Below are 19063 nucleotides of genomic sequence, written 5' to 3'. Positions count from 1 at the left end.
ACTAAACATGCTGCCAAAGTAATATTAAACATGAGTTAATTATTATATTTGATAATATATTATAATTATATATATTATAAGCATGTCTTCAATAGAGTTCACCCATAAACCAAAAAATCATTTATATTTGTGCATGTGGTACTAATAGAGCAAATATAGTATGTGTCTTGAGTTTAGGTTGAAATACCCCAAAAATCATGGAGGGTGATCCCCCTCACAGTTAGTGAGAATTGCAGAGATATGTTTATTTTCATAAAATTCTGAAATAAAATCCTGGATGAGTCATAATCTTACTATTGATGGTGTCGCTGGTGAAAATTTCATCCATTGCACTTATAAATGTGTTTTTTTGATCAGTATATTATATAACATAGAAGGGAAAAACATATCATAAAAGTACATGCAGAAAAGGCTGAATTTGCTGAATAATTCTAGTCCCGAATAAAAAACCTGAATATTCAAAAAATCTAGGGACTAAATTGTATAAGCAGCATTCTATATTTATGTTTCAATATTATTAGCCGTCGTATCTCATATTGAGACATAGAGATAAATATGGCAGAGGGTACATATTTTTTTTTAATCTTGTGAAATTATAAAATCTTATTATTATAAAAAAAAATTAAAATGGCAACTGCATATAAATCACATGTTTATGTTGTTAAGACTGGCTGGCAACTAATATTACCAAATGGTATTCACTGTATTGCAGTTAACTATTAGTAGAAGTCAGTCAATAAAAATAGGAGGTGTGTCACATTCTCACACTAACAGACTGAACTTTAGACTTTGGATGACATCAAACCTGATAACTATTGTTTCTACATTATATTTCCAATCACATTGATGTTCACCAAAAGTTGGCTTTCGTTAGTATTGTTTATAGTTCGTGAACATCAGTATCGGGAAGCCTTGTGACAATTTCTGTACAGGTCATGTTTTTAGTTTTGTCTAGCTGACATTTTTGATCAACTGTGTGCCATATGCTGTCCATAACGTATGGAGTAAAATTTAAGTGGTATTCAATGTGTTAAAGTATGTTTCAACAATTGAAAAATATTCTTCATTTATGTACCAGAGCTTCCTACGATGTTGCCAGCTGGCATGACAGGTAAAGTGTACTGTTTTATTGAAAGTTGGATTGTGAATATTTTGTCAAGCAATTATTAAATATATTTCTTTTGTTTCGCTTGCAGTGCGCAGAGGTCAGAAAGTGTGCCGCTTGATAACAGCCCATCAACCTCGCTTACTAGGAGTGATAGCGGCAGATTCAACTCGCCAACGTCGTCTGAGCTTAAGAAAATACGATCTTTGAAGCGGGAAAAATCTATTCGTCAGAGACGTGAAGATGATGTGCTAATCAAGCGATCACGGGCTTACAGCAATGCATATGAACTATCGTCTGACCTTCAGAATAAGCAGGTTGAAATGCTGCAGAAGAAATACGGGGGAAGACTTATAACAAAACGTGCAGCAACAAAAATACAGGAAGCATTTCGGCAATATTCTATGACAAAAAATTTTGAGAAAATACGAAGTGCAAAGTCTGAAAATCGTATGAGTAGACGGTTTACTAAATTTAAAGACTCGCCAGAATGGAATAAAATGTTCAGTAAATGCGTTGTGTCTCTAGATTTTGAGCCTGGAGAATCAACTGATGAACGCTTCAATAAGTCTGTTGACATTGGAGAGGTTGCTCTAGTTAATAAGTGTCTTGCTGAACTTACTGAATCTGTGAAGCATGATATTGTCGAGGACAGTGCTAAAACTTCCATTCCATCACTAAATGAGAGTAATGAGCTGTCACCAGAACATAAACCAATGTCTTTACCATGTTCTCCGGAACATAAACCTGAAATTAGAGTGACTGATCATGATGTTATTACTGAGACCAAACAGGATTTAGACAAATCGCATCTCAGCTCTGGACAGGAGAAACAAAACGCTGAATCTCAAAAACCAAATATTGAGGATAATTTGGACTCAAAAAGAGGATCTACTCTTGTGTATACGATCCACTTACACGATGAATCCAGTGAGGAACAGACGATAGAAAGGGAACCTGAAGATGTAAAAACTACACACAAAAGTGTGCAAAGTGTACCCATAGACCCACAAAGTGTGTCCACGGACATGGAAAGTATAACGGAGGATATACCGAGTGAGGCCACCAAGCACCATGATCTGTCAGTGGAAAGTTCTCCAGAAACAAAGCAAGTGCAAAACGTATCTTGTGAAGTGCCGTCTGTGGTTGTAGCTACCCCAGAGGGTAAAAAGACTGTTATTGAAGGGGTAGATAATAAAAAGGCAACACCAGAAAGGACTTCTGTGCCTCCTGCCAAAACATCTAGTAAGAAAAAGAGGCGTACTAGGGAGGAGGAGGATTTTATGAAACCTCAAAAAGCAGTTGTTAGAGTTATAGGGTCTCAAGAACAGGTTGGATCTCCTGTATGGAGGCGGAAAATGCTTGACAGTACATCCTCTGTTAGTTCAGGTGCTATCTCCGGTGTTAGTACTGGGATGAGCAGTGGGTCAGGTAGCAATAGGAGTAGTATATGTAGTATAAGTAGTACTTCAACCATAGCAAGTGTCAAAAGTGATATAAGTACAAGCAGTAGTAACAGTGATAAACCAGCTAAGATTAGTAATGGAGTAGCTAAACCCATGGACAAATGTGAAAGTTTTGAAAGTTTAAGTACTGACGGTAGTTGCCAGTCTATCTGCAATGAGAGTTTTCAAGGAAGTAGTGACAGTATCAGTCTGATGTCGGAGAGTATTAGTGTGAGTGAAGTTGAAGCAGTACATGGTAGGAAATTATCACCAGCTCCATCAATCTCGCATACTAATGTCACTTTGATGCCACTGACAGAGGAAAGAAAACGAAGATACCGAGTGGGACTTAATCTGTTCAACAAGTAAGTATGTTTCGTTCTCCCATTCAATGTTTACATACCTTTCTGGCAGAGTGAAAAAGAAAAACATTTCAATTATGCCAGTAAAGATCTTTAAAGTCAGGTCAGGAATCAGACATCAGATCAAGGTTCAAACCTATGGATTCCGATTTCTAAATTGTATAGAATTCCATCTTTCTGTTGGATATACAACTATTGTGATAAAGGTTGTTTAAAATGGGCAGGCAGTCGTAAAGCTGTGTATAATTTACTAATTTTCCCTGGGGAGCTTTGAGAAAATTTCCACTGTGTGCCTTGAGCTGATAATTGTTTTTTTCTCACTTGTCTTGTTTGTGGTACACATACTATTAATTTAGTTTTACTGATCAATGCATTTCTTCATCTTTATTTTCTTTATTTTATTAAGATGGTTAGAATCAAATGAAAGTTGCAAACACTTTTATGAAAAATAAGTAATAATATGTATAGAAATGTTCCCCAAACCAGTTTCTGATCAACAAGTCTGAATTCTTATAAAAATGCAAACATTTCAAATAGTATAATAATGATTATATAATGATGGCTGAGTTCAAATTCTTCCTGGAGTTGAATACCCAAGAAATGGATCACCTCTAACTTTGTGTGAGTGTGCCACTGACTCGATGGGAAGACCAAAACCACTGGCCCACGATCTTTACTAAAGGGAATCTTGTCCACAGGTGCCTGTGCTTGACTGGGCCTTTTCATGTAACACCAGGATAGTGATTGCTATAATGCCACTATATAGTAGGAGATGGTCACTCAACCCTGTCACCATACATGGTTTCACAAGGGTAATGGAGCTCCCCATGTAAAATGCAGAAAAGATAGCCATGAACTGTAAAATCTATTCATTTGTAGCCTCTATTTGTGCGGGCTGCTCTGTTTATTTTGAAAAACTAATTATTAAATTTATCCTATTAATTTTTATTGTTAACAAAGAGATTAACTTTATGTAAAACATAGCACAAATAATCATAATCATTATTATATATTAGTGTGTTTTTTTTTTAGAAAAACAGGGTGCAAACAAAATGCAGTAGATTGTAACATCTCCTCAGTCAACCCAAATAGAATTAGAAAGCATTGCTCTCGCACTACATTAGACCTTTACTGGGCTATAAAATTAATATGTATTGTACCCATGGTTTCTCAAAAAATTTCAACTTTAGTTATCACTTTTTTGGGACACACATTGAAAAGTACAAGTTATTGCCAGCCCATTAATTAAAATATAGTGCTGCATTTCGTTCCAAGCTTTTCCACATAAAACTTCAATTACAGGCATGACACCATAATCTGAACATATGGAATATGGTTACAATGCATTCTAGTATATTCCAAGTGAATTGTATCGTCATCATCATCAAACCATGGAACTCTCTTAGGTTAGAATGGAATCGCTGATAGTTAGTTGGCCGAGATGGTTGTTTAATAGAAGTAGTTGGTTTGTGGGAACGTAAATAATTGTTATATAACCAGAAGCAATGCACTCCGGCTTCGCTAAAGTATCGGTAACACTTCTCTTTCTTTGGGAAGTGCACCCTCACATCAGGGCAATAATTTCCCATATCACCTTCTGCCCAGCGTGCCCAGTTTCCATCAATCATAACGAAACAAGTCATTCTAAATCAAGTTGTGTGTTTGAGGTTGTGATAAAATGTAATTACATCTGTAAAGGTAAATGTTTCTGGTCTGGATACGGCTTTTACTGCCTCGGCCATATAGCTTACACGCCCACATCAGTATGTAAAAGCCGTATCTAGTCCATAAGGATTATTATCTCCTAGCATGTTGCTGACAGGGGGTTAGTGTGGTGACCAGCATTTGACCGCATGGAGCACTATTGCATATAGACATTACCAGTTTTATCATATTTGGAACACTGTTGCAAATATAGACATTCAACCAGATCATCCATCTCTGATGGCTTTCTTGTTTAGTTTCATGAAAACTTAGTATTGTTTTCCTCTGGCATCAAACATAACACTATTAGAAAAAAAATACAGAATAATAAATTAAAAATTACAGAATAATAAATCAAAAAAACATCTGCTTCTGATAGATAAGAATTTTGCATTCAGTATACAGCTTGGATTACATCATAGTTTGCATCCTGTACTCTCAGTATTCAATACATTGTCAATTCTTCTTTAATTTCCCATTGTGATTCACTACACAAAAACACTGCAATTCCAGATACAATTTAAATGAATTAAAAAAAGTTAAATATGATTTAATATACATTTGCATGATTTAAACTCTAGTCAAGACCTTCATATCAAGATTTATCATTTGGGTTTTGTTTGATGTCTTGAAGTTTAATTTGTACATTACCCCGGTAGTAGCATGAGTATTGCACAATGCCTCTCCAGTTTCACTTTGATCATAGACCATAAAAAACTCCTGAGATATGCCTAGCTGGACACCAGATAATATTGTTTTCCCAGTTTGCCTATTTTTACAACTTATTATTTCAAATAAATGTACCATTTAAACTAATTAGAAATGTCTGTTTTGTTTCAGAAAACCAGAAAAGGGTATGAAATTTCTAATTGATAACAAGTTTTTGGAGAATTCACCACCGGCTGTTGCCAAATTTCTTCTGACAGCAAAAGGAGTTAGCAAACAAATGATAGGAGAATACCTTGGCAATTTACAAAAACAATTTAACATGGAAGTACTTGAGTAAGTATAATGATTACATCAAATATAAATATTTTGTAACCGTTATGCTAATACGAAATACTGTATTCTAGATGCCTGTTTCTTTTGAACAATAGAGGGCGCTTCTTGCATGTAACATGTAAATGTTAAATGTATGTATTATTTTGAACCAGCTTTAACATACTTTGCATGGAATTGAAAATACAATTTTTTTTTTGTACTTTAAGTGAATCTATGCCGTTGATGTAGACAAAAACATTTATTATTTCTTTCTGATGAATATATTTCTTCATATCTAGAAATATTGCTCTATGAGAGGATGAAAAAGTTTTACATTTTGATAGTTATATATATGACTCTTTAGATTGTGTTTCTCCTATTATGTTTATTTCTTGGGAATTAGTCAGATGATGAAAAAAATTGATTTAAAAACAGTGATGCCAAATTCCTTAAAACTTCCATCTTATTCTTGGGCATATTATCACCTGTGTATTACGTAAATGAAGATATTGATGACAGAATAAAAGTGAACAGAAATTTTGTGTTTTTAATTTAGTGTTTGTGTTTCTATAGTTGCTATGTAGATGATATAGATTTGATTGGTATGCCAATTGATGAAGCACTCAGGAAATTCCAAACCTATTATAGAATGCCCGGAGAAGCACAGAAAATAGAAAGACTGATGGAGGTGAGTCAGATTACGTTTTTTTTTATAATAATAATTAGCAGTGAAGTGACATATATGCAATGTACACTGTAGTCTGGTCCAAGGCCTCAAATTACAAATGTTGAAAAAAAAAAAACAGTGAAAGCCTAAATCTAAAAGTAAATGATCTACAAATTCGATCAATACTTAGTATAAAGTAAATTAATGTTTTCATCTACATGGTGACTTGCATATGGGACCTCCTTTCATCTTATGTAATCACACTGAAAACCTTTGTGCTTGCATGATTGCAATTATTGTCAAACAACTAATGCTGAATATTTAGTGTATTTATATGTAATGCAGACATTTTCCTATCTTTACGGTAGTCGCATTGGGTTTGATATAAGCCATGCATCCTATGTTGTATTATATCTGCTTTATTAGAAGTACATTCTCTTTAGAGATTTCAGTTACTGCAGTTATATTTCTAATTAATTTTAAGTATTTCTTATTTCTCATTCATATACATTCCATACCCTCAGCACATGAGAATACGTTCTAAGCTTTCTTTGTGTTTTTTTTTTTTTACTTAGGCTTTTGGTCAGCGGTACTGTATGTGCAATCCACAGTTCGTGTCACGGTTTAATAATCCTGATACTGTATTCATCTTAGCCTTTGCCATTATTATGCTAAATACAGACCAACACAATCCTAATGTCAAACCAGAAAGGAAAATGAAATTAGAGGACTTTGTCAAAAATCTTAGAGGTATGAAATAGTGTTCTCTTGGTCATATATGTATATGTATGATATGGCGATCAGTGTTGGGATTTTAAATCTGTGTGATTTGGTGATCAGTGATGGGATTTTAAATCTTTATGATATGGCGATCAGTGTTGGGATTTTAAATCTGTGTGATTTGGTGATCAGTGATGGGATTTTAAATCTGTATGATATGGTGATCAGTGATTGGATTTTAAATCTTTATGATATGGTGATCAGTGATGGGATTTTAAATCTGTATGATATGGTGATCAGTGATGGGATTTTAAATCTGTATGATATGGTGATCAGTGATGGGATTTTAAATCTGTATGATATGATGATCAGTGATGGGATTTTAAATCTGTATGATATGGTGATCAGTGATGGGATTTTAAGTCTGTATGATATGGTGATCAGTGATGGGATTTTAAGTCTGTATGATATGGTGATCAGTGATGGGATTTTAAATCTGTATGATATGGTGATCAGTGATGGGATTTTAAGTCTGTATGATATGGTGATCAGTGATGGGATTTTAAGTCTGTATGATATGGTGATCAGGGATGGGATTTTAAGTCTGTATGATATGGTGATCAGTGATGGGATTTTAAATCTTTATGATATGGTGATCAGTGATGGGTTTTAAATCTGTATGATATGGTGATCAGGGATGGGATTTTAAGTCTGTATGATATGGTGATCAGTGATGGGATTTTGATCGATCACTGATGGGATATTAAATCTGTGTGATATGGTGATCAGATTTTAAATTTTGATGATTTTGGGATCAGTGATTGGATTTTAAGTCTGTATGATATGGTGATCAGGGATGGGATTTTAAGTCTGTATGATATGGTGATCAGGGATGGGATTTTAAATCTGTATGATATGGTGATCAGTGATGGGATTGTAAATCTGTATGATATGGTGATCAGTGATGGGATTTTAAGTCTGTATGATATGGTGATCAGTGATGGGATTTTAAGTCTGTATGATATGGTGATCAGGGATGGGATTTTAAGTCTGTATGATATGGTGATCAGTGATGGGATTTTAAGTCTGTATGATATGGCAATCAGTGATGGGATTTTAAGTCTGTATGATATGGTGATCAGGGATGGGATTTTAAGTCTGTATGATATGGCAATCAGTGATGGGATTTTAAGTCTGTATGATATGGTGATCAGGGATGGGATTTTAAGTCTGTATGATATGGTGATCAGGGATGGGATTTTAAGTCTGTATGATATGGTGATCAGTGATGGGATTTTAAGTCTGTATGATATGGTGATCAGTGATGGGATTTTAAGTCTGTATGATATGGTGATCAGTGATGGGATTTTAAGTCTGTATGATATGGTGATCAGGGATGGGATTTTAAGTCTGTATGATATGGTGATCAGGGATGGGATTTTAAGTCTGTATGATATGGTGATCAGTGATGGGATTTTAAGTCTGTATGATATGGTGATCAGTGATTGGATTTTAGGACTGTATGATATGGCAATCAGTGATGGGATTTTAAGTCTGTATGATATGGTGATCAGGGATGGGATTTTAGGACTGTATGATATGGCAATCAGTGATGGGATTTTAAGTCTGTATGATATGGTGATCAGGGATGGGATTTTAAGTCTGTATGATATGGTGATCAGTGATGGGATTTTAAGTCTGTATGATATGGTGATCAGTGATGGGATTTTAAGTCTGTATGATATGGTGATCAGGGATGGGATTTTAAGTCTGTATGATATGGTGATCAGTGATGGGATTTTAAGTCTGTATGATATGGTGACCAGTGATGGGATTTTAAGTCTCTATGATATGGTGATCAGTGATGGGATTTTAAGTCTGTATGATATGGTGATTAGGGATGGGATTTTAAGTCTGTATGATATGGTGATCAGTGATGGGATTTTAAGTCTGTATGATATGGTGATCAGGGATGGGATTTTAAGTCTGTATGATATGGTGATCAGGGATGGGATTTTAAGTCTGTATGATATGGTGATCAGTGATGGGATTTTAAGTCTGTATGATATGGTGATCAGTGATGGGATTTTAAATCTGTATGATATGGTGATCAGGGATGGGATTTTAAGTCTCTATGATATGGTGATCAGGGATGGGATTTTAGGACTGTATGATATGGCAATCAGTGATGGGATTTTAAGTCTGTATGATATGGTGATCTGTGATGGGATTTTAAGTCTGTATGATATGGCAATCAGTGATGGGATTTTAAGTCTGTATGATATGGTGATCAGGGATGGGATTTTAAGTCTGTATGATATGGTGATCAGTGATGGGATTTTAAGTCTATATGATATGGTGATCAGGGATGGGATTTTAAGTCTGTATGATATGGTGATCAGGGATGGGATTTTAAGTCTATGATATGGTGATCAGTGATGGGATTTTAAGTCTGTGGGATATGGTGATCAGTGATGGGATTTTAAGTCTGTGTGATATGGTGATCAGGGATGGGATTTTAAATCTGTATGATATGGTGATCGGTGATGGGATTTTGATCGATCACTGATGGAATATTAAATCTGTGTGATATGCTGATAAGATTTTAAATCTTTATGATATGGTGATCAGGGATGGGATTTTAAGTCTGTATGATATGGTGATTAGTGATTCCATCATTATTTTTTTAAACACCAAATCATGTTTTATCATCTGTTTATGAAATATAGAAAAGTTCATGCGCAAAAAATTGCTTCAAAATTTTGATTGGGAATCTAGAAATTATGGAAATATCAAAACACATGTCCTAGTCAGTGTTTTTCTGTTGAATTCACCCAAAATTGATTTATTGTGCATAACAGCTTCATCCATATTTTCTACACATGATTATTTACTCTCTTTTTTTTTTTTAAACATCTGTCTTAGATATAGACAATGGTGATGATGTGGACAGAGAACTATTAGTTGGGATCTATGAGCGCATTCGAAGAAGTGAATTTCAGCCTGGTGTGGATCATGTTACCCAGGTTCGGAAACTGGAAGAAAGTATAGTAGGCAACAAACCAGTGAGTATACAATTATAGTATAGTAGGCAACTAACCAGTGAGTATACATTTATAGTATAGTAGGCAACAAACCAGTGAGTATACAATTATAGTATAGTAGGCAACTAACCAGTGAGTATACATTTATAGTATAGTAGGCAACAAACCAGTGAGTATACATTCATAGTATAGTAGGCAACAAACCAGTGAGTATACATTGATAGTATAGTAGGCAACAAACCAGTGAGTATACATTGATAGTATAGTAGGCAACAAACCAGTGAGTATACATTCATAGTATAGTAGGCAACAAACCAGTGAGTATACATTCATAGTATAGTAGGCAACAAACCAGTGAGTATACATTCATAGTATAGTAGGCAACAAACCAGTGAGTATACATTGATAGTATAGTAGGCAACAAACCAGTGAGTATACATTCATAGTATAGTAGGCAACAAACCAGTGAGTATACATTCATAGTATAGTAGGCAACACACCAGTGAGTATATTTATGTTTTGATCTCTGTGTGTTTGTGCGTGTATGTGTGCATGCATCTGTGTGTGCGTCCGGACCTGTATCTTAGAAATGCCTGGACCAATCACAATCAAACTTCACACACACATCATATGTGATACTATACATATGCACGTCAATTTGTTTCAGGATCTGATTCAAGATGGCTGGATGGCGGCCATTTTTGTGCTAAAAAATCCAAAAAATCAACCATTTCTCGGCTGTTTACAGATGGGTTTTGTTCAAACTTAGTATATACATTAGACATTATGGGACCTTGATGCAAATAATTTTGGTTTTCAGATAAGTTTCAAAATGGCCGACTGGCGGCCATTTTGTTTCAATGAATGTGGTTCTCGTGCCATATCTCTGACTTGCTTTCACTGATTATGTTCAAATTTCAAATATTCATTATACATCATGTCATAGATAAACAGATATATTGGTTTGACAATCCTATTCAAAATGGCCAAATGGTGTTCATTTTTGTGCTAAAAAATCATCAAATATTAAGCATTTCTGGCATTTATGGATGGATTTCGTTCAAACTTGGTACATACATTAGACATTACGGGTTCCTGATGCACAGCATTGTTTTTTCGATTGGATTCAAAATGGCTGACTGGCGGCCATTTTGTTTTAATGATTGGGCTTCTAGAGCCATATCTCTTAAATGCTTTGACTGATTATATTAAAATTTTATATATTCGCTATACATCATGTTATATATATACATGTATTCAAAATGGCTGATTTTGAATGCTGTTCCAGAGCAATATCTATCAATATGGACAAGTACTTGTTTGACGATCATATACAAATGTCAATCATTTTTATGCTAAAAATTCATATTCCTGACATGGTTATATTCCAGCTATATTACTATGAACAAAACTATATATCTTCAATTTAATAACTAACGGGGACTGTGTCATGCATGGCTTGTTAGTCCCCGTTCGGACAAAGTTCGAAAACGGGGACTTATAATTCGGTCTCTGTCTGTGCGTCCGTGCGTCCGTCCAGAGTCATATCTCAGAATCTCTTGGACCGATTCCATTCATTCTTTGCATGTGCCTAGTACTTTATATGGGACATATGCACATGCAGTGGTTTAGCGATTCGATTCAAAATGGCCGACTGGCAGCCATCTTGTTTTTTGAAAATGTTGTATTTTGGACATGCTTTGTCAGTTTTCATTCAAACTTCGTACATAGATTAGACATGTTAGGATACATGTCCATGACGATTTATTTCACAATTGGATCAAAGATGGCCGACTGGCAGCCATCTTGTTTTTTGAAAATGTCGTATTTTGGACATGCTTTGTCAGTTTTCATTCAAATTTAGTACATAGATCATACATGTTAGGATACATGTCCCCGATCATCTGTGAGTTCCTGAGTCTTTCCGTCCGTCTGTCAGTGTGTCCGTCCATGCGTCAGTCTGTCCAGAGTCGTATTTCAGAATCCTGTGGACCGATTCTGTTCATTCTTTGCATGTGTCTAGTACCTTGTGTGGGACATATGCACATGCAGTGGTTTAGCGATTCGATTCAAAATGGTCGACTGGCAGCCATCTAGTTTTTTGAAAATGTTGTATTTTGGACATGCTTTGTCAGTTGTCATTCAAACTTGGTACATGGATTATACATGTTAGGATACATGTCCATGACGATTTATTTCGCAATTGGATCAAAGATGGTTGACTGGCAGGCATCTTGTTTTTGTTTTTTTTATGCGGTATCTTGGACGTGCTCTGTTAGTTTTCATTCAAATTTGGCACATACATGTACTTCATACATGTTAGGATGCATGTACATGACAATTTTATTCAAAATCTGGTCAAGGATGGCAGATTGCCAGCCATCTGACTTTTTGGCCTTACTACTATATTTCCACAATTTATGTACCATTTTCATTCATATTTGGCACATACATCATACATATCAGTGTGTTTCATAATCAGATCAAAGATGGCCGCATAACGGCTGTTTTTATTTTTGGCCATATTACTACTACACGGAATACGTGTTTTGATGTAAATAAACAATCTGTTGTATATGCTCACGACAACCCCTCCGCTTTAATATGACGAGCACAAAGAGAACTTTCACAAATTTAACTTTGACTGTGTCATTTTCAATGACTTGTTCTTAATAAAAAGACTGCTGATTCTCCACATTTTATACATGTTCCCATTATTCTATTCGTAATATCTGAAATAATAAAAACAAACTACGAACTGAACAAACCTATCTAACCATGAAGTATGTCTTGTTACTTTATTATGACCAAGTTAGCCAGATTTATTTCGCTCTGAACCTGTATTCTGTTTTATCTGCATGTAAATGCATTGTTTTATGACAGACTTTTTCTGTTCTATAGATATTAGCAGAACCAAATAGAAGATTGGTATGTTATGTTAGATTATTTGAAGTTTATGATCCCACAAAGAAAGACAAACTACACCAAAGAGAAATCTTCCTTTTTAATGACATGATTGTGGTGAGTAGTATTTCATGTGGCAACATGCACAGTTTTCAATCATAAGGAGTGTGCCCTCTAAGCCGATACACCATGCCCCTGACACACAAAGATTTGCTGTGACACCACTAGTTGTGCTAATTTAGTAGCACATCATTAATGCATTGAAAAATTTTATAAAAATATAACTATTTTGCGGGAAAAAACAACTTATGTCAGTTATGGCAATTTAATTTTGTAAAATGAAATTCACATTTTATAAACAAAATATTAAAGTGAAGGGGCCACAAGATTTTTGTTTGTGCCACAAATCACCTATACATTCGCATAAACAATGAGTCTAAGTAGTTGCTATTTGATGTCATTTATTTGTTTGTGCCACAAATCACCTATACATTCGCATAAACAATGAGTCTAAGTAGTTGCTATTTGATGTCATTTATTTGTTTGTGCCACAAATCACCTATACATTCGCATAAACAATGAGCCTAAGTAGTTGCTATTTGATGTCATTTATTTGTTTGTGCCACAAATCACCTATACATTCGCATAAACAATGAGTCTAAGTAGTTGCTATTTGATGTCATTTATTTGTTTGTGCCACAAATCACCTATACATTCGCATAAACAATGAGTCTAAGTAGTTGCTATTTGATGTCATTTATTTGTTTGTGCCACAAATCACCTATACATTCGCATAAACAATGAGTCTAAGTAGTTGCTATTTGATGTCATTTATTTGTTTGTGCCACAAATCACCTATACATTCGCATAAACAATGAGCCTAAGTAGTTGCTATTTGATGTCATTTATTTGTTTGTGCCACAAATCACCTATACATTCGCATAAACAATGAGTCTAAATAGTTGCTATTTGATGTCATTTATTTGTTTGTGCCACAAATCACCTATACATTCGCATAAACAATGAGTCTAAGTAGTTGCTATTTGATGTCATTTATTTGTTTGTGCCACAAATCACCTATACATTCGCATAAACAATGAGTCTAAGTAGTTGCTATTTGATGTCATTTATTTGTTTGTGCCACAAATCACCTATACATTCGCATAAACAATGAGTCTAAGTAGTTGCTATTTGATGTCATTTATTTGTTTGTGCCACAAATCACCTATACATTCGCATAAACAATGAGTCTAAGTAGTTGCTATTTGATGTCATTTATTTGTTTGTGCCACAAATCACCTATACATTCACATAAACAATGAGTCTAAGTAGTTGCTATTTGATGTCATTTATTTGTTTGTGCCACAAATCACCTATACATTCGCATAAACAATGAGCCTAAGTAGTTGCTATTTGATGTCATTTATTTGTTTGTGCCACAAATCACCTATACATTCGCATAAACAATGAGCCTAAGTAGTTGCTATTTGATGTCATTTATTTGTTTGTGCCACAAATTACCTATACATTCGCATAAACAATGAGCCTAAGTAGTTGCTATTTGATGTCATTTATTTGTTTGTGCCACAAATCACCTATACATTCGCATAAACAATGAGTCTAAGTAGTTGCTATTTGATGTCATTTATTTGTTTGTGCCACAAATCACCTATACATTCGCATAAACAATGAGTCTAAGTAGTTGCTATTTGATGTCATTTATTTGTTTGTGCCACAAATCACCTATACATTCGCATAAACAATGAGCCTAAGTAGTTGCTATTTGATGTCATTTATTTGTTTGTGCCACAAATCACCTATACATTCGCATAAACAATGAGCCTAAGTAGTTGCTATTTGATGTCATTTATTTGTTTGTGCCACAAATCACCTATACATTCGCATAAACAATGAGCCTAAGTAGTTGCTATTTGATGTCATTTATTTGTTTGTGCCACAAATCACCTATACATTCGCATAAACAATGAGTCTAAGTAGTTGCTATTTGATGTCATTTATTTGTTTGTGCCACAAATCACCTATACATTCGCATAAACAATGAGTCTAAGTAGTTGCTATTTGATGTCATTTATTTGTTTGTGCCACAAATCACCTATACATTCGCATAAACAATGAGTCTAAGTAGTTGCTATTTGATGTCATTTATTTGTTTGTGCCACAAATCACCTATACATTCGCATAAACAATGAGTCTAAGTAGTTGCTATTTGATGTCATTTATTTGTTTGTGCCACAAATCACCTATACATTCGCATAAACAATGAGTCTAAGTAGTTGCTATTTGATGTCATTTATTTGTTTGTGCCACAAATCACCTATACATTCGCATAAACAATGAGTCTAAGTAGTTGCTATTTGATGTCATTTATTTGTTTGTGCCACAAATCACCTATACATTCGCATAAACAATGAGTCTAAGTAGTTGCTATTTGATGTCATTTATTTGTTTGTGCCACAAATCACCTATACATTCGCATAAACAATGAGTCTAAGTAGTTGCTATTTGATGTCATTTATTTGTTTGTGCCACAAATCACCTATACATTTGCATAAACAATGAGCCTAATTAGTTGCTATTTGATGTCATTTATTTGTTTGTGCCACAAATCACCTATACATTCGCATAAACAATGAGCCTAAGTAGTTGCTATTTGATGTCATTTATTTGTTTGTGCCACAAATCACCTATACATTCGCATAAACAATGAGTCTAAGTAGTTGCTATTTGATGTCATTTATTTGTTTGTGCCACAAATCACCTATACATTCGCATAAACAATGAGTCTAAGTAGTTGCTATTTGATGTCATTTATTTGTTTGTGCCACAAATCACCTATACATTCGCATAAACAATGAGTCTAAGTAGTTGCTATTTGATGTCATTTATTTGTTTGTGCTACAAATCACCTATACATTCGCATAAACAATGAGTCTAAGTAGTTGCTATTTGATGTCATTTATTCACATTTTGGCCAACCAACATGCACATGCCTGACACTAATAAATAAAATGTTTCGGTGGTCTTGGTGGCACTAAGGTCTGCAGGTGCTTGAGGTTGTGTTGGACATTAACATGCCATATTGCTATTACTGTATATGTACCATCAACATATTTGCACCTAAAAATATCTAAAGACACAACAGTTGGTGTGACATTCAATGTCAGGATTGCCACCTGGTACTTAATATTTCAAAAATATATTGTTGGATTAGCACCAGGTCACATTCTATTGTGATTGTGTTGTCCAGACAATTATAATCAAGCCACATAAGTGTGAATAGTGCCATCATATTACCTTTGTATGTGAGTGGCTTGAACCACATAAAATGCAAAGTGCTTTCTTACAATTTATATTTATAGAAATTCTAAATGCGCTGCCCTGAGGAACTGCTTATATATAGTTTTGCAGTGAATCATTATTTATGCTGTAACTTCATTTCAGATCACTAAAATCTTAAGCAAAAGAAAAACAGCCATTACATACAATTATAAGAAGTCTTTTCCTCTTCATGGAATAACAGTTTTATTGTTTGAATCACAGTGTAAGTATAGCTCTGTTGTCACTAAAATTGTTGTGTATGCTGGATACTGCATTTCTGATCAAATATGCTGTTAACATGTTTGCACTGAATTCAGTGAAACATCCTTATCCTATCTTTTGAAAAGAAAGTATGCCCTCTATGGTGAACACAGAAAATAGAAGTACTCTTGTTTCCCATGTACTGTAAAATACTTTATTTTCACATGGAATTTGTTTTTGCTGGATAAATGAATCAGTGAAAATACTTGTTTTCCAATGTTTTGCAATGAACTCATCAACAATCAGTGAAAGTTAATGTCATACAAAACAGCCAAATGTCTTTCCTGTGAAAATTAATTCCAGTTAAGTATCTTACAGTACAAGCATATGAACAAAAAATAACAAATTATGTCACTAAACTATCTGAATACAATCCATATGTCACTAAACTATCTGAATACAATCCATATGTCACTAAACTATCTGAATACAATCCATATGTCACTAAACTATCTGAATACAATCCATATGTCATTAAACTATCTGAATACAATCCATATGTCACTAAACTATCTGAATACAATCCATATGCCACTAAACTATCTGAATACAATCCATATGCCACTAAACTATCTGAATACAATCCATATGTCACTAAACTATCTGAATACAATCCATATGTCACTAAACTATCTGAATACAATCCATATGTCACTAAACTATCTGAATACAATCCATATGTCATTAAACTATCTGAATACAATCCATATGTCACTAAACTATCTGAATACAATCTATATGTCACTAAACTATCTGAATATAATCCATATGTCACTAAACTATTTGAATACAATCCATATGTCACTAAACTATCTGAATACAATCCATATGTCACTAAACTATCTGAATACAATCCATATGTCATTAAACTATCTGAATACAATCCATATGTCACTAAACTATCTGAATACAATCTATATGTCACTAAACTATCTGAATATAATCCATATGTCACTAAACTATCTGAATACAATCCATATGTCACTAAACTATCTGAATACAATCCATATGCCACTAAACTATCTGAATATAATTCATATGTCACTAAACTATTTGAATACAATCCATATGTCACTAAACTATCTGAATACAAATCCATGTCACTAAACTATCTGAATACAATCCATGTCACTAAACTATTTGAATACAATCCATATGTCACTAAACTATCTGAATATAATCCATATGTCACTAAACTATCTGAATACAATCCATATGTCACTAAACTATCTGAATACAATCCATATGTCACTAAACTATCTGAATACAATCCATATGTCACTAAACTATCTGAATACAATCCATATGTCATTAAACTATCTGAATACAATCCATATGTCACTAAACTATCTGAATACAATCTATATGTCACTAAACTATCTGAATATAATCCATATATCACTAAACTATTTGAATACAATCCATATGTCACTAAACTATCTGAATACAATCCATATGTCACTAAACTATCTGAATACAATCCATATGTCATTAAACTATCTGAATACAATCCATATGTCACTAAACTATCTGAATACAATCTATATGTCACTAAACTATCTGAATATAATCCATATGTCACTAAACTATCTGAATAAAATCCATATGTCACTAAACTATCTGAATACAATCCATATGCCACTAAACTATCTGAATATAATTCATATGTCACTAAACTATTTGAATACAATCCATATGTCACTAAACTATCTGAATACAAATCCATGTCACTAAACTATCTGAATACAATCCATGTCACTAAACTATTTGAATACAATCCATATGTCACTAAACTATCTGAATATAATCCATATGTCACTAAACTATCTGAATACAATCCATATGTCACTAAACTATCTGAATACAATCCATATGCCACTAAACTATCTGAATACAATCCATATGCCACTAAACTATCTGAATACAATCCATATGTCACTAAACCATCAGAATACAATCCATATGTCACTAAACTATCTGAATACAATCTATATGTCACTAAACTATCTGAATATAATCCATATGTCACTAAACTATCTGAATACAATCCATATGTCACTAAACTATCTGAATACAATCCATATGCCACTAAACTATCTGAATATAATCCATATGTCACTAAACTATTTGAATACAATCTATATGTCACTAAACTATCTGAATACAATCCATATGTCACTAAACTATCTGAATACAATCCATATGTCACTAAACTATTTGAATACAATCCATATGTCACTAAACTATCTGAATATAATCCATATGTCACTAAACTATCTGAATACAATCCATATGTCACTAAACTATCTGAATACAATCCATATGCCACTAAACTATCTGAATACAATCCATATGTCACTAAACCATCAGAATACAATCCATATGTCACTAAACCATCAGAATACAATCCATATGTCACTAAACTATCTGAATACAATCTATATGTCACTAAACTATCTGAATATAATCCATATGTCACTAAACTATCTGAATACAATCCATATGTCACTAAACTATCTGAATACAATCCA

The 19063-nt window shown here is 33.9% G+C and overlaps 1 protein-coding gene across 2 annotated transcripts in view; it reads left to right on the top strand.

Annotated features, from left to right (window-relative positions):
• Window positions 1-19063, top strand: part of LOC102807480 (IQ motif and SEC7 domain-containing protein 1-like) — an 83378-nt gene that overhangs the window by 47015 nt on the left and 17300 nt on the right. For both annotated transcript variants that reach the window (XM_085497187.1, XM_085497186.1), the window contains exons 3-9: window positions 1197-2915; window positions 5457-5618; window positions 6171-6285; window positions 6840-7014; window positions 9910-10049; window positions 12930-13049; window positions 16395-16494. In XM_085497187.1, the coding sequence (XP_085353313.1) occupies window positions 1197-2915; window positions 5457-5618; window positions 6171-6285; window positions 6840-7014; window positions 9910-10049; window positions 12930-13049; window positions 16395-16494 (2531 nt within the window). The remainder of the gene's footprint in view (window positions 1-1196; window positions 2916-5456; window positions 5619-6170; window positions 6286-6839; window positions 7015-9909; window positions 10050-12929; window positions 13050-16394; window positions 16495-19063) is intronic.

Source organism: Saccoglossus kowalevskii, chromosome 3 (genome assembly GCF_978046115.1).
Source record: "Saccoglossus kowalevskii chromosome 3, keSacKowa6.1, whole genome shotgun sequence".
Lineage (NCBI taxonomy): Eukaryota > Metazoa > Hemichordata > Enteropneusta > Harrimaniidae > Saccoglossus > Saccoglossus kowalevskii.
Note: the sequence above shows the minus strand (reverse complement) of the source record. Positions and strands in the feature narration are given on the sequence as shown.